General features: G+C 23.2%; 1 protein-coding gene across 5 annotated transcripts in view; it reads right to left on the bottom strand.

Moving 5' to 3' along the window:
• The window catches only part of LOC122504309 (insulin receptor substrate 1), a 35,676-nt gene that overhangs the window by 13,427 nt on the left and 4,841 nt on the right, over positions 1–17,408 (bottom strand). For 3 of the 5 annotated variants that reach the window (XM_043615366.1, XM_043615367.1, XM_043615369.1), the window contains exons 2-5: positions 11,371–12,006; positions 9,614–9,759; positions 7,906–8,194; positions 2,647–2,763 (exon numbers count right to left, since the gene is read on the bottom strand). In XM_043615366.1, the coding sequence (XP_043471301.1) occupies positions 2,647–2,763; positions 7,906–8,194; positions 9,614–9,759; positions 11,371–11,755 (937 nt within the window). In that variant the 5' untranslated portion in view covers positions 11,756–12,006. The remainder of the gene's footprint in view (positions 1–2,646; positions 2,764–7,905; positions 8,195–9,613; positions 9,760–11,370; positions 12,007–17,408) is intronic. The other 2 variants (XM_043615368.1, XM_043615370.1) reach the window with 1 other exon arrangement.

Raw genomic sequence — 17,408 nt, 5'->3', positions numbered from 1 at the left:
ATTCAACAAAATAAGTATGCTGCGAACATTAAGGAAAAAAAATTCTGAACGGATTTTGACGATCGTCGAAAAAGCGAGAGATAGAGGAAAAAGTAAATGCCCAACAATCCATAGCAAAGAAAAACTGATTCGACAAAATTAACAAAAAAAAAAGAAAACAGAAAAAACAGAAATTCTCCAATAAATGAGCCACCGGAAAGTATAACCTTAACCACACATAAAATTCTGACCGCCGTTGCTAGAATTTTATATGTGTGGTTATACTTGCCGGCGGCTCAAATATTTAATTTTTAATGCTAACGACAATCTTTACTACAAATTGTAAAATATTTTCAAAAATATTACCGCAAAACGGTATTTAAACGAAAAAAAAAAATTTGGTATCCTATTTTTTGGTTCTGGTTAGTTTTATGTGGCCATTCGCCATTTGTTTTAAAATTTTTTATTTTTAATAAAATTTCGCTAAAAATTTGCAATTATTTCTTTTTTTATATTATTATTTATTGATTATCATAATTTATTTATTATTTATTTCTTCCTTTACCATTTATTATTTATTTATTATTTGTTTATTTACATGTTTTTTTTAATGACTTCTTTTAAATTTGTTTATTATTTATTTATTTATTTATTTATTAGTCATTTATTAGGGTTTATCGAGTATATACTCTATTAAAATAGCAAACAATCTAAATTTAATTTTTTTCTTTATTAAATTACAAAAACAAAAAATATTGAAAAAAATTTCGAAACAGAGATATTTGAGAAAATCTTTTATCTCTCATACAGGACAGAATTAGGAAAAATAGAACAATAATAATTTAAAAGAGAAAATGTCATTTTTAAAAATGTTCTTATCACTTTAAATATTTATGTATCAGAACTAGTTTTTGAAAGATGAATAGAAAAGAATTTTTCATTCGAAATTTATTTTTATTTGATAATTTGAACACTTTAAACAGTTTGATACTATAAAATTTAATTACATACATTAATATTGTCCAAATATTATAAAAAAGTCCAAATATTAAATGAAAGTTTATCGTATTAGTACACATAGAAAAAAGAAAAAATTGATTCAGGTGTCTATTAAAATATTTATTTGTTTCAAATAAATTTTTTTTTGTTTAAATGATTTTTTTATGAAACGAATTTTCTTTGGATTGATTAAATTTTATTTTGATTGATTAAATTTTATTTGGTATACCAAGTAAAATTATTTGGTTCTAATAAATTTTTTTTTTGTGCCAAATAAAATTATTTCGTTTCAATTAATTTTATTTTGGTACACCAAATAAAAATATTTGGCTTAAATAAATTTTATTTTGCTTACATTAAATTTTATTTGGTTCAAATGAATTTCATTTATATTTATTAAATTTTTTTTATACTGAATAAAATTATTTGGTTCAAATAAATTTTTTTTGTTACCAAATTTTTTTGGGTTTCAAATAAAATTATTTGACACAAATGAATTACATTTGGTTCAAATTATTATTGTTGGTTCAAATGAATTTTATTTGTATTAAATTTTGTTTGGTTCAAAAAAATTTTTTTCTGTCTAAATAAAATTTTTTTGTTCAAATAATATTTTTGTTGGGTACCATAGGAATATATCCAGCTCAAATGAATTTAATTTGGTTCAAATAGTCTTTTTTTCTTCAAATGAGTTTGTATACCAAACAAAATTATTTGGTTCAAATAAATTTTTTTAGTTACAAAATTTTTTTTGTTACCACAATTTTTGGTACCAAAAGGAATTTTATTTTGTGTAATTAAATATTTTTTAGTACCAAATAAAATTATTTAGTCCTAATAAATTTTACTTGGTTCAAATAGAAATTTTATTTCTGCTAAATAAAATTTCTATTAAATGAAAATAAAATTTACTTGAAACAAATTAATAATTTAGTGGATTCTGTGACAAATACTCTAATAAACTATTTTTTATTTAGATAAAAAATGTCTTTAGTTGTAGAAGAACATTTTTTAAAGGAATAAAAGAATACTTTCAAACAAAATAAAAATTGTTTAAATGAAATAAAAAAGAAATTCTTGAATAAGACAAAACTATTTAAAAGTAATAAAAAAATTCTAAAAATACATTAAAATATAAAAGATGTGACTGTAAATTTAATATTGTGGGAATTTTATCTCGTAAAAGTATATTTTTACAGCTGTCTTTTGAGCAACACCTCATAGAACTTTATAATAATGGACAAAATAGAATATACTGGACCTGCATATCATAGAAATTTTTCCCATAATGTGGGCCTAGTAAAAATTAAACCCAAATAAAAATTGTCTATCTATTTTTTTTTCTTAAAAGAAATAATTTTTTTCTTCTTCTTCTTTCTTTTGCCTCTTTTTTTCTTTTACTTCTTTTTTCTTTCTTTTACTTTTTTATGTTACTTCTTCTTTCTTTCTTTTTTTTTACTTCTTTATTTCTATTACTTCTTTTTTCTTTATTTTGAATCTCCATAAAAAAAGAAAAAATTTTTTTTTGACTTTTCTTATTTTTATATTAAAGTTTCATAATATTTAAAATCAGTTTTTAATTTTTAATTCTTAATTGTCGAATTTCATTTGCTATGGAATAGTGGCATACAAAAAAAAAGCGTACAACTACTGTGACAGAGAACAGACCCGTGAGTGTATTGGAAGAGGATGTGCTCTGTGATTGACAACACTGTGAAGGGGCAGAGACAGTGGCATTCTGCTGTTGCAACGAGTCCACCTGCTCCTTCTGCGTCCTCTGTTCCTCTGCAAAGCCCATAACCCACGTGTGTTACTCTAAATGTCTAAACTAAAGCAAGTATAAACGAAATTCCTGCCTTCTCGCAATTTCATTTTTAACTCCTATTTTTTTCTCCGCTCTTCATTTATATATTCTCTCTTAATTATAATACTTAGTCACTTAATTACATATACTTATCAAATTACATACTTTATTAAAATAATTCTTATAAATATTATTTATTTATCATTTAAATTTTTATAAATATGTACACTCCAACGCCGCTTTAGCGGACTGTCTGAGGGAGTCCGCTGAAACGACTTTCGAGTGTAATTGTAATAATTTTATTTTTCAGTTGTAGGGAAATATTTCCGTATATTTCACGCTCTTGGGGTTAAAGGTAGAGCCAAATAGAAACTATAATTTTTGAATAAATTTAGATTCAAAATTTAAAAAATTTATACATAAAAAGGTTAATTTAAATAAAACAAAAATTAAAATTTGTTTATAAACATAACAAAAATAAATTGAATACTACGCGTTTCGCATGTAAAATTTGCTAGTTCGAAAAATATTACGCACAAAAAAGTAACAATCGAGCTGATAATTCAATAATAACTAAGAATTTTTATAATAAAAATTGAGCATAAAGTGAATATAGATTCTGGGAAAAAATTGATATTTCAGAGATGATCCCACGCAAGGGACAAACGGCAAGAATTGAATCAATAAATTCAAGGTTACTACCCTGTATATGAGTAGGTAGAAAAAAGGAAATTCTTACCGCCAGTCTTATGGCTAATGTTAAAGGGCATAGAGATTGTGGGGGTGGCCAACATCTTGCAGTAACGCAGTTCATTGTGGGAGGAGAAGAGAAGAAGGAGTATTAAGGGCAGGTCAAAGTCGTTACGATCTTTACATGGTGCTTTGAATGGAAAAACTGACACCGAGACATGTTCGAAAAGACGAAACGGAAAATAACCGACAAAAAAAGTGCGAGCAATATTGTAGCAATTTTTATTTTTTTGATAAAAAAAAATAGTCGCATTTGCTATTAAGATGAAAAAAAAAATTTCGCCCTAAATCAATTTTTTTTTTTTATTTTAAATAGCAGAAAAAATTATTTGAGTCTTGAAATTCAAAAGAATAGACAACGACTTTTTGTGTAAAATAATAAAATAATATTCTTGTATGATATCAATCGGAATTCGGATATAATATTAAAAACTGTATAATACAGCAACAGAAGACAAGGGAGAAGAAAAAATGATTTTTTATTCTGTAAAAATCTATGAAGAATTAGTTTGGAGAGAAGAAATTCTCCAACATTGAAGGGTTAGAAGCGGAAGGTAGAGAAGCGGACCCTCACCACGCGGGGACTTCCCCCACCGCTTGGCCTACGTGGTGGGGGTCGCTTCTCTCCGCCTCGCACTTGCCAACTGCTTACTTGTAGGAAAACTATAAAAATAAAATACCATACTAATAAAAATTCTATTATCAACATCAAATGATTTTTACTGCGTCTACAACTTTTCCAGAAAATTCTAAAACTCTTTTCTATCTAATAATCGCACACTTCCGAAATTTTATGAAATTCTTATAAAAAAGTATCAACACTTACAGAAAAATATTAATATTTTCAAAACTGTATTCATATTTCCAAAAGAAGTATTGGTTAAAAAAAACATTAACACAGTTAAGAAAAATGCTAATCCTATACTTACGAAAGCATATTAATCAAAGACATTTTATTAATTAGAAAAAATATATAATTATACAAAAACTATAGGAACAAAAATGTATTGATTGATAAAAATATTATATTTACAAAAAAGAACTGATTAGAAAAATATTATAGTTAAAAAATATTACTTACTCTCTAAATCTAAATTAGTAGTTTTCCACCAGCAATTAGTAGGAAACTACTTCAAATTAGTCAAAACTAATTCAATTGACTAAGAATACTAATTAAAAGCAGTAAATACAAATAAAAATCAATTTTTTAAAATAAATAATAAAATTTTTAAAAAATAAATAAAAAAAATATCAATACGTACAAAAAATACTACTATTTACAAAAAAATAAAATAGTAGCACTAAAAATTACACAGAGTGAAGGTGACAAAATTAATTTTTTTTTTAATATCGTTAATCAAAAGCCAAAAATTTAACAATGAAAAATTAGATTACCGGCAAAACAGTTAATTACGTATGATTATAAACATATCGATAAATTCCAATCAAAGTTCAAATCACACACGTTGCGCCAAATTGAGTGTATATAAAATATAAATAATGTCATTTGAAAAATAAATATTCATTTATTAAAGAGGAGAGAAGGGGAAAAAATCATCTCGAATTAAAATCTTCATATATATACGATTCTAAATTCTTTCATTGAAGTAAAAAACAATTTTTTTTTTGAAAAATAAAAATAAAATTGTGTAATAAATTTGTAAATTTCCATACATTAAGAAAAGAATGTCAACAATTTAAGTAAATAGAGAACTATTTTTTCAATTAAAATTTCCAACAACGAAATAAACATAACTAAAAGAACTTAATTACCAAATTGACTTGTTTACGCAAAGAAGTTAATCGCCGCAGGAACATTTTCTCAATGAACTAATTGTCTGGCATTGTAATAAACTTATTTAATCGACCTCATTTAATAATAATGAAAAACTAATAATAAAAATAATAAAAATAATAAATATAATAAAAATAACAGTAATAAACTAATGACAATAATAATAACAAAAAGAGTAATAATAAAAATAGTAAAAACACAAAAATATGATAATGAAAATAATAATAACAATAATATTAATAATAGTAATAATAAATGAATTAAAATAAAAATAGACAATAATAATTATTTGTTTATTAATTATTGATAACTAATTATTATCATTGTTATTCTTATTAATTGTGATTACAATAATTGTTATCATTGCTATTACTATTAATTATGATTAAAATTATTATCATTGCTATTATTATTAATTATGATTGTTATTATTATGATTATAATTCTAATTGTTATTAATAATATTAATAATAATATTAATAATATTAGTAATAATATTATTATTATTAAGAATATTATTATGATAATAACAGTTAAAAAACATGAGTCTCAGCTCTAGAACTGATAATTGCAAACAAGAAAAAAAATTTGAAGAAAATCGTAGAAAATTGTTGATAAATAAAAAGAAAGGGAAAGTTCCTTTTGCAAGAATGATTTTTACCTTCATTCAATAAGAAAATGAATAATTTCTGTGTAAGTATATTATCAGTCTGTTTCCTAATACGGCGTACAAACAACTTAATAGCTAATTGCACTTGAATTGCGTGAGTCAGCAATGTTTGTCGCGCAAGAATGTTGCACATTGTTTACCAGTGAATCAGTTGAATGAAAATCATCGCCCGCTGTGTTTTTATATATATACAATACAACATTCTACATATGTAGTATATACATATATGTATAATATATACAATAATTTTTTAATTTTTTTTTAATTCATAAGCTGGTTATAATTTTTAGTATATTATTATTTTAAAAAAAAACTGTTTACAAGGAAAAAGTATTTTTCTTCTTTGACTTAAAACTAGTTTTTGTTCTTTTTAGATTCGAAAAAAGAATTTTCTTTTTTTGATTTAAAACTAATTTTTTAATTTTTGTTTATTTTATTCAAAACTAATTTTATGTTTGTTTTTTTTTATTGAAAACTAATTTTTTAATTTGTTTTTTTTTATTGTAAACTAATTTTTTAATTTTTATTTTTTTAAATTCGAAAAAAGAATTTTCTTTTTTTTTTGTCTTAAAACTAATTTTTTCTCAGAGTTTTTCTAAGGATATCAAATTGAGATAAAAAACTAATCAAAAAGGTTGCTTTGCAACACTTTTGATTCGTTTTTTATCTCAATTTGATATCAGCAAAAAATTGTGAAAAAAAATTTTCTTCGATTTAAATCTAATTTTTTAGTTATTTTCTGAATTAGAAAAAAAGAATTTTCTTCTTTTTGTTTTAAAACTAATTTTTTAGTTACGCTTTTAAATTAGAAAACAAAATTTTTCTTTTTTTGACTTGAAGAAACTAATTTTTTAGTTTCGTTTTTAGATTACAAAAAAGAATTTTCTTTGACGATTTAAATCAACTTCTTAATTAATTTTTTAAAATAGAAAAAAGAATTTTTTTTTTTTTGAAACTAATTTTTTAGTTTTGTTTTAAAATTAGAAAAAAGAATTTCCTTCTTTTTGTCTTAAAACTAATTTTTTAGTTTCGTTTTTAAAATAGAAAAAAGAATTTTCTATTTTTTTTTTTGCATAAAATCAATTTTTTAGTTTCGTTTTTAAATTAGAAAAAAGAATTTTCTTTTTTCGATTTAAATCAAATTTTCAGTTACTTTTTGAATTAGAAAAAAGGATTTTCTTTTTTTTTACTTAAAACTAATTTTTTAGTTTTGTTTTTAAATTAGAAAAAAGAATTTTCTTCTTTTTGTCTTGAAACTAATTTTTTAGTTCTTTGTTAGAATAGAGAAAAGAATTTTCTTTTTTTTTAACTTAAATAAACTAATTTTTTAGTTTTGTTTTTAAATTAGAAAAAAGAATTTTCTTTTTATGACTTAAATCAAATATTCAGTTACTTTTTGAATTAGAAAAAAGAATTTTCTTTTTTCGATTTAAATCATATTATTAGTTACTTTTTGAATTAGAAAAAATAATTTTCTTTTTTCCATTTAAATCAAAATTTTAGTTACTTTTTAATCTAGAAAAAATAATTTTCTTCATTTTGTCTTAAAACTAATTTTTTAGTTTCGTTTGTAAATTAGAAAAAAGAATTTTATTCTTTTTGTCCGAAAACTAATTTTTTAGTTTTTTTTTTTAAATAGGAAAAAGAATTTTCTTTTTTCGATTTAAATAAAAATTTTTATTAACTTTTTGAATTAGGGAAAAGAATTTTCTTTTATTCTCGACTTAAAACTAATTTTTTAGTTTCGTTTTTAAATTAGAAAAAAGAATTTTCTTCTTTTCGACTTAAAGATAATTATTTACTTAGTTATTATTTATTATAATTTTTATTAGAATTTTTATTAAAATTTTATTAGAATTGTAAAATTAGAATAACGAATAAATGAAAAATGTTTGATTATCAACTTACCGAGGGGTGAGAAGCCAAGGAGCTTTTGCCCCGTATGCCGACGGGGTAGAACGGATATTGGTTTACTAGCCTCATTCGCCGATGAACTTCGCATCCTTTGACGTGGTACAACTTCGTCTCGATTTGTATTCGAATTGGTCATGGCATTTAATATAGCAGCGTGCATATTTTGAGCGATATTGTTGTCCTCGGCCTCCATCCAAAATTCACCACCACCCGTTACCGCAGATCTTCCCATTTCCATGTAAAAGATCCTCTCCATAAATCCGCAACGTCTTATCGACACGAGCTATAAAGAAATTTATTTTTTCAACAAAATTTCTTCTTCAGAAAAAAAAACAGAAAGAAAACAACATTTTTCCATTAACCTTTTTTTTTTAGAAAAAAAGAATAATAGAAATAATTTATTTATTATCAAATAATAAATTAAATAATAAATATATTTTTAACTACGACTGAAGAGTTTTGAAAAAGGATCAGATTGATTATGTTTTTTTGGAGAAAAAAAGCAGAATAGTGCACTATAGGTTATTTTTTGTACTTTTTCGAAAAAAACTTAGTAGTGAACCATTGATATTTTTCACAACTCAATTCCAATTTTTAATAAATTGAAAATTTTTTCGAAAAGAGAATAGAAATAAATTACTAACGAATTTTAATTTATCTTCTATATAAATAACTAAATATTATATCAGGTGATTAAATTTCTTTAAATAGGAAATTATCTTCGATTTTTTTTTTAAGAAACTTAGGAAATTCGGAAAATTATTTAAAAAAAAAAAAAATATTTACCGCAGTAAAAAGGTGAAAAAAATTTTCATTTAGTGCACTAATTAAAATTGTTTACATGAATTCGAAAACAATTTGTTTCATTTGATTTCAGTGAACTTGATCTAATCTACGTGTGAGATTTAAGAGATTACGGGGAGTCCAAAGAATTGTGTTTGGAAGATAAGAAGGTGAAAATCACAAAAGCAGAGAAGGATAAGGTAGAAGTGAACCATTGAGATTTTTCACTTCTTGGAATTCTTTTTTTGGGTTTTTTTTATGTATATATAAATCCAGTGTCTAAAGCAATATCACTGGGATTTTTCATTTTTTCTTTTTTCTTGGTACTTTTTTGAAGAAAAAATGAGAGTTTGAAAAAACTAAACTAAAAGGGAAAAATGTGCTAATTACTAATTTCTTAAAAATTTCTAGAAGTAGGAAATTCGAAAGAGGGAAAAAGGATTGAAATTCTATGGGAAAAAATAATTTCTTTTTCAAATTATTGCTAAATTTTATTTCACTTTTTTTACTAATCAACAATTTTTATGTTTGTTAATTTGATTTTTATTTATTTTATAAATTAAACTCAAGACTTTCTGGATTATTTCTCTTATTATAATTTTCAGACTTATTAAATTTTGAAATCAAATTTTATTTATCAAATTTATTTATTTTATTTTCAATTCTACTTTTATTGCTTTCATTTTTAATTTTATTTTCATTGATTTCATTCTCAATTTTTTTTTCAATTGCTCAATTTTCAAAAGTAATAAAACAAGTCAAAATGTGTTAAAAAATGTTTTCGTATGATTCAAATTTTTTTTTTTTTGTACTTTTATATTGAATTTAAATAATTACGATTTACAGTATTAAAGATAAAAAAATTTAGGCAAAGAATATTAGGACAAAATTCGGTGAGAAATTTGAGAAATAAACTTACTGGAAATTCGATAAAATCAGACTTATTATTTGCTCCAACTTTGTAGAAAGTTACGGCAGAATCCGTGAGACATAATCTGTATGGTCCTTGGATGTTTTTACGCTCACCTAGTCCTTTTTTCTGCATAGTTACCTGCCACACGTGCTCTACAAGAAGAAAGAGAAGGAAAAAAAGGAAAAACGAAAAGATTATTCAATTGTATTCAAAAGTACAATATACTTATTTTTACTAGTCGACAAAATATTTAAATAAATTTATTTTTTATTAACCCGCAGTGAAGAAATAGTGTCAAATTCAGATTCGAGTACTAATTACAGTTAATTATAATTCAATAATTATCCTAAATTAAATTAAATTAAATTACAAATAATTATTATTCTCTTAATTACAAAAAAGTTTTGAAGTTTTTAATTATGAAAAAGGTTTCGAAGGGATAAAATGGTTTTTTAATTTCTTCACTTGAGAACGCCAAGGTCACCGCCAGGTGGCAGAGAAAATTCCAAGAAGGGACTGAACTGCCATCTAGTGGTGACCTTGGCGTTCGCAGGTGGAGAGCAGCGACTCCATATTGAATCTCAAGATGTTCTTAATTCTATAAATATTTATTTTTTTATTTAATTTAATTATTTATTACAATATAGAGAGTATAAAAAATAATTTGATTCAATTCTTTCATTATTTGATAATAAACAAATAATCAGTTATTTGAATTAAAATAAATAATTAAATAATAATAATTTAAATAAATTTTTATCAGTTTATATTATATTGTGATTATATTATATTATAATTATATTATAATTATATTTTAATTATTATTATATTGCACTCTCTATTTTACCAGACCCGAATTTTCTAAAATATATTTTTTTAGCAGTTTGAGGAAAAAGAAAATGGTTAAAGTGAGGTAAAAAAAAGATGCTTCAAAAGTCAAAAGGCAATGTGGCAGTACAATAATTTGGTTGTCATCGTATTTCATTTTTGTAATGAATGCTTTAATATCATTATTATACATTGTACTGCCGTTTCCTGTACTTGAGACTAAGCAACTGAGAACAGAAAATAATTCTAGTTTATTACGAACAATTTAACCAGCAAAGACTTATAATGTCATGCAGGTATACACACACTCCTCAGAAGTGGATCTTCTTCTTTTTTACATTCGACTTCTATTCTCCACTAGGCATAACTTTTACAATCAATATTCAACAATTTCAAATTTTCATTTTTGAAAATCTCTGCAAAATCCGGTTTCCTTTCTTTAAAAAGAAAAAAAGCTAATTTCTACTCACTAAATTTTAATATTTGTAAAAAATATTTACTAATTTGAATTAGTAACTGACTTTTTGCTTTTGAATTAGTAAATAGCAAATAGTTTTACTAATAAATAGTAATTTTTACTAAACTAGTAAAATTTACTAATTCAAAAGCAAAAAACAGTCAGTAATTTAAATTAGTAAACATTTTTACTAATTCACATTTGGAGAGTAAAGAAACATTTTACTTTTTTTTTAGAAAAATATCAATTTCTTTTATATTTGTAAATATTTTTTGTTAGATATTTTATTATGTATTATTTGTATTATATGGAAAGTATTTCATTAAAGAATTTTGTCAAAAAGTTCCAAAATCGTAAAAAAGTGTTTAAAAGTTCGTAAAAGTACAGGAGAAGCGGCTCCCCACCACTCCGAATCTCAAAGAGTGAAGGGGTGGGGTGTCGCTTCTCCCAGTAGGAAAAAAAATAAAAATATCAATACCAAAAGTAGGACGCGGTTGTTCTCCATCAGGTTGTCCACCATTTTGCAGCAATAACATTGAATTAAGCCAATCGCCAAGATCCTTCTCCGTATCAAGAACCAAGCAAAAGCACTCGTCCTTTGTATAAAGTGCAATGACATTTTTCTGCTTAATATCACCGCGTTTATTAATATTAAAACAACTGTGCAATGATATCTGTCTTTTTGGTGGTTGACGATTTTCAAATTTTTTCTTACTATCATAATATTCAAGGCATGCTGGACAACCGGGCGCTTCTTCACGTAATACAAAATATTTTTTCTTTAATGTTTTCAATTTTCTCAAATGTCCAGAGCGTATAACATTGCCAGTCGATGGTGGTACCAGGATTCTGCTCGAGGACATTGTCGTTGTCGTCGAGCTTAAGAAACCCGTTTTTGTAAACACCCCACGACACTGATTCCCATATGATGCGAAGCACCATTTACACGGTACTTCACCAGTGAAACGGGTCACATTCGTCTTTCCCCTTAAACTCGACCCACGTCGGAGTCGAATACCGTCAATTGTAAGCGATGACGAAAACGTGATGAAAATCGTTTAAAAATCGTTGACACTCTCAAAATTGTTTTTTTTTCTTTTTTGACTAGTAGAATCTGAAAACAGAAAAAAAATAGTGTTTCGTTATTTATTTTTGGACGAAAGTCTCTATAAAAAGAAAAAAAAAAGAAGGAAGGAAGGAAGGAAGAAAAACAAAACGAAGCAAGGAAATAATTTTTAAAATAGAAATTAGGGTTTGTTACCTAATGGGACATTTTTTTCACAGTCGGATTATTTTAAACTCCCCCCTTAACAGAAATACCCCCTCCCTTCGTTTCTAATTCGATTTTAAACAGTTACTTAATTGCATCGACTTTTAAAATCTCTATTTCGTACGAAATAATAGTTCCTATTGATTATTGTCCATAAATATTTTTATGAGTGCAATTTATAAATACTGTTGGAACTTAATAATAAAAAAAAATACAAAAAATATATATATATATGTATATACAAATATATATATTATTGAAAGTTCTGTTAACATTAATTATTCATGAGTTAATTAAAATATTTTCAAACTATTGAATTTGAGAGCAAGCTATGAGATCAGAATGTGATTTCCAAAGCCGCAGGCATTTTGAGAAACAGAAAACAGGTTTTAATGTTAGAGAAGAGAAAACAATTTTCAAATTTCTTTAAAAAAAAAAACAAAAAAGAAGTTTTCGAGAAAAAAAAGTATTTTTTTTTCTATTTTTGTTTTCAAAACTTCATTTCAACAACATTTATTGTCATTTTTCTCTAAAATAAAAAAAAATTTCAAGGTAAAATCAATAATGAAAAACAAAGGAAAAAAAAAATTAAGAACAAAACATAAAAACGAAAATTATATTTACAAATTAAAGAAAAAATCTTTATCCAATAATCTTGAAATGAATTTCTAAGTATAATACATTATTTACAAAATTTAAAAACAAAAAAAAATAATAGAAAAACAATTTATTTCGTTGAAAAACAATCTGCTACTCGTGATTTATAATGCGGAGATAAAATCAAATTATAATGACTCAAGATGAGTGAAAAATTTCATCAAACAAAAATTAGTAATCAAAAAAATCATATATAGACTCAGTTCAAAGGTTTTTTTCCCCCAAAATTTTTTTAAATTTTGTGAATTTAATTTGAATTGAAATTTAATTTAATTTAATAATTTAAATTTGAAAAATTAAATTAAATTAATTTATAATTTATAATTTATAATTTATAATTTATGATTTATAATTTATAATTTATAGTTTATAATTTATAATTTATAATTTATAATTTATAATTTATAATTTATAATTTATAATTCACAATTCATAATTTATAATTATAATTTAATTTAATAATTTAAATTTGAAAAATTAAATTAAATTAAATTTGTTTAAATATTCAATTTTAATTAAATCGTCGATATATTGAAATTTAAACATTTAATTTAGTGAAAATTAATTAACAAAGTAACATTCTTTCCTCCTTTACGATAATAATGATAAGATTATTAGTTGGAAATTATTTATTCTCAACGAAACTAAAACAAATGTAATGAAAATAAAACAAAATTATTGTATGAATTTATTTATTTATTCATTAATGAATAAATTAATAAATAAATTAGCGAGCCCCCGGTTCTAAGGAAAAAATCAAATCCAAATATTTACTATTGTAGTCAAAATATTTTGATAATTATTTTGATAATTAAATATTTGTAATTATCCCTAATAATTTAACATCATTAGGTTTTGATGCAAACAAAGTATAAAGTTAATATTCTTAAGACAAAAAAAGAAAAAAAATAGTGAGAATTGGAACAAAGATACCTATATATTTATATATAAATGTTGTTAACATGAAGGTTAAAATCTTATTGCGCTTAAATGATTTCTTTGAATTATTTTTCAAAAGCAATTAAAGTTCCATCTATTATTATCATTAGTGTTTATTAAATTCTCATTAACAATAATAACAAAATAATAAATAAATAAATATTTAAATACTTTGTGCAAGTATTCAAATGGTTATATTCAATAAATCCAAAGTGATTTTATTTTTCATTAAATGAAGTTAACTCTCGAAACTTGAATTAGTAAAAATAAAAATGTTTACTAATTTGAATTAGTGACTGACTTTTTGCTGTTGAATTAGTAAATTTTACTAATAAATAATAATTTCTATTAATTTATTAGAAGAATTTACTAATTTCATTTTTTTAGTAAAATTTACTAATGAATTATAATAAAAATAAAAAAAAATTATGATAAAAAAATATTAATTTGAATTAGTTATTGACATTTTGCTTTTGAATTAGTAAATTTTGCTAATAAATAGTCATTTCTACTAATTTATTAGTAATTTCCACTAAATTTATTATTACAATTTACTAATAAATTATAATAAAATTTTTAAAAAAATTATAAGAAAAAATACAAATTTGAATTTGTGAATGACTTTTTGCTTTTGAATTAGGAAATTTTACTAATAAATAGTAATTTCTACTAATTTATTGGTAACATTTACTAATTCAAAAGCAAAAAGTCAGTCACTAATTCAAATTAGTGAACATTTTTACTAATTTAAATTTAGAGAGAACATAGTAACTATACTAGTAACTTTTTTTAGTATAATTAATATGTACTTTAGAATTTATTTTTTTTTCAAGAAAATCTAATGATCGTCTCTTAATATTTATTATTATTATTATTATTATATTAGCATATTAAAAATTTTTTTTTTATTTCGTATTTTATTTTAATATAATTTTTAATAGATAGAAACTTGACTAACTTAATATTAACAACGTTATACCGCACAACAATGAATATTTTTCCTCAACAATTCTTCTATACTAAATGATTATAAATATACTAATAAATTTAATGATCGAATCAGAATAAATCTCATTTAGATTATATTTTTTTTCTTTTTCACAGAATAATTTAAAATAAACAACGATAATAGATATAATAAATCAATAGAATGATAAAATACATATTAATGTCTGATTATCATCATTATTATTAAATTTCTATTGTAAAAAATGGATATTTTATTGATTTTAATTTTACCCTGCGATAAATTATAAGTTTAACAAAAATATATACGTAATCGAATATTTTTTTCTAATCAAGATATTATAACATGAATATACATATATATTTTTGAGAAAAACTAAAATTATTATTAAGAAAATTACAAAACTACGTCATTCTAACTATATACACACACATACACAATAAACAGACTCGATTCTTTATCGCGTAAAATGATAATACTTTAAGTAAAACTAATAAAAAATTAGCATAAAATTTAAATAATTCCAAATAACATATATTATTTTCTTTTGAAAATATAGTTGTAAATTTTATTTATTGAATGGAAAAAAATAATTTTCAATTTCCATATTGTTCAACTTATTATATTTCCAATTTTTTTAAAAATTCTTCAAACTTCATTTATCGTTAAATTTTATAATTTTTCTTATTAGTTTAGAAAAACATTCGAGTATTAAAAATAAAAAACAATTTTTTCATCTATTGGTGACAATAATTAATAAGAAACTAATTTACTATAAGAATCTCGCAAAACTGACCTCACCTAATGCATTGACCGTTCTCTGAGACATAATACACTATACTGAATCAAATGAGAGATAAATTTAATAAAATGTTTTTGAATCAACAATTTTTATGCACTATTTATTATCTTAATCTGAGTTGGCGAAAAATTATCACTCAATCTTAGTTAAATTTTTATTTTGTGAATTCTCAATGTCTTTTTAGTTTTTACTAAATGTTGAATAATGACATTAGAAAATGTACTCAACATTAAATAACGTACTGCGTATCAATATATTTAAATATATTTAAAAATTATTTATTTTATTAAATTATATATATTAAATTTTATTATATATATTTTATATATTAATATTAATAATTATTATTATTTATTTATTTTTTATTTATATTTAAATATATTTATAATATATATAATTTATATATATATATATATAGGGGAATGTAGTCAAGGTTGGCCTACTGTCTAGGTAGGCCACTCGCGTTTTTTTGTCAAGTTCACTAGCGCCACCTACGCGCATTTTTGTCGAAGCTTGTCTTAGTGAAACCTAACTTTTTGTTCAATTACATTTTCGGAAAATCGAAAATTGTGTTTTCTGTGACGTCGGTACAAAAAAAGCTCAAAAAAAGTTTTGTGCATAATGTGAAAAACCATTAATAAAAGATAAAAAACAAATTGAATCGTCAAGGCAAGTATGCAGAAAATTTGTGGGACTCATGGTTGAAAGGAAAACAAAGTAAAAAATCGAATCCCGAAACGTATTTCTTTTTGTTTACAACAATTCGGTAATGTTACTTACTGTCAAGGTCGGCCACTATGTGTTTAAAATGCGCAAAGTTGAGGACGAGCTACTTCATTTGCAAAAACTGCAATTCTGTATAACTCATAATATAATTGATCATCTTATTAATATTTTTATTTAATTTTATTAATATTTTAGTGCAAAACTTTTTTTTATTTATATTTATTTTTTTATATTGTTTATTGTTATTATTTTGTTATTTCATTAAGTTACAAACTGTAAACAATAAAGAATCAATTTTCCGTAACTCCAAACATGTTATTTTATTTTTTAACGATTAATGCCCTTTGAATTTTAAACATGGCCGACCTTGACTGTAATGGCCAACCTGGACTACAAATTTTTTTTTTTTTAAATCTTTATAACTTTTTCATTTTTAAACCTGTCAATTTACTTTGTACAGAAAAAATGTTCCTATTAAACAGGACTTTCCAACCATATACTTCAATTGTCCAAATTCATTTTTAAAAAAAAGTTATAAACAAAAGTCAAAAAGGTGGCCGACCTAGACTATGTTCCCCTATATATATATATATATATATATATATTTTTTAAATATATACGTATCAATGTATTTTTAAATACCCTACAAAATAGTTATAATAATTTAATAGTTAACTCTCTGCTGATGCTAACTTATCCCCACTCTATCGCCAAAGAACGTAACTCCCATAGTCCCCACCAGGCGTCCAGAATGACGATTTTTGACGATAACGGTCGTTAGCATCAGCAGAGAGTTAAACAAAAATTTTCAAACAAAAAAGTTGAGAAAATGTCATTTTCCATAATTTTTGGTTTTTAAAATACCAATAATTTCGAAATTTATTATCGAATTAGGTTCAAAAATAGGGCAATAAAAGCGTTTTTTAATTATCTACAAGTAGGTAACGATAATTTTAAAGTTACTTCTACATTTTTGAACAAAATTTTAAAAAAAGTCTTATTTTTCAAAATGTTTGATGTTTAAAAGTTTAATATCTCCGGTTAGTATGGACGAAAAATGTTTAATTAGGGCTCAAAAGATGCGTCTAAAAAAAACTCTACAAAACTATGGAAAAACATTTATAGGTGTCCTAACATTTTTTTAAAGTTATGGGC

Source organism: Leptopilina heterotoma, unplaced genomic scaffold (genome assembly GCF_015476425.1).
Source record: "Leptopilina heterotoma isolate Lh14 unplaced genomic scaffold, ASM1547642v1 Lhet_287, whole genome shotgun sequence".
Lineage (NCBI taxonomy): Eukaryota > Metazoa > Arthropoda > Insecta > Hymenoptera > Figitidae > Leptopilina > Leptopilina heterotoma.
This window is presented reverse-complemented; position numbering and strand designations above follow the sequence as displayed.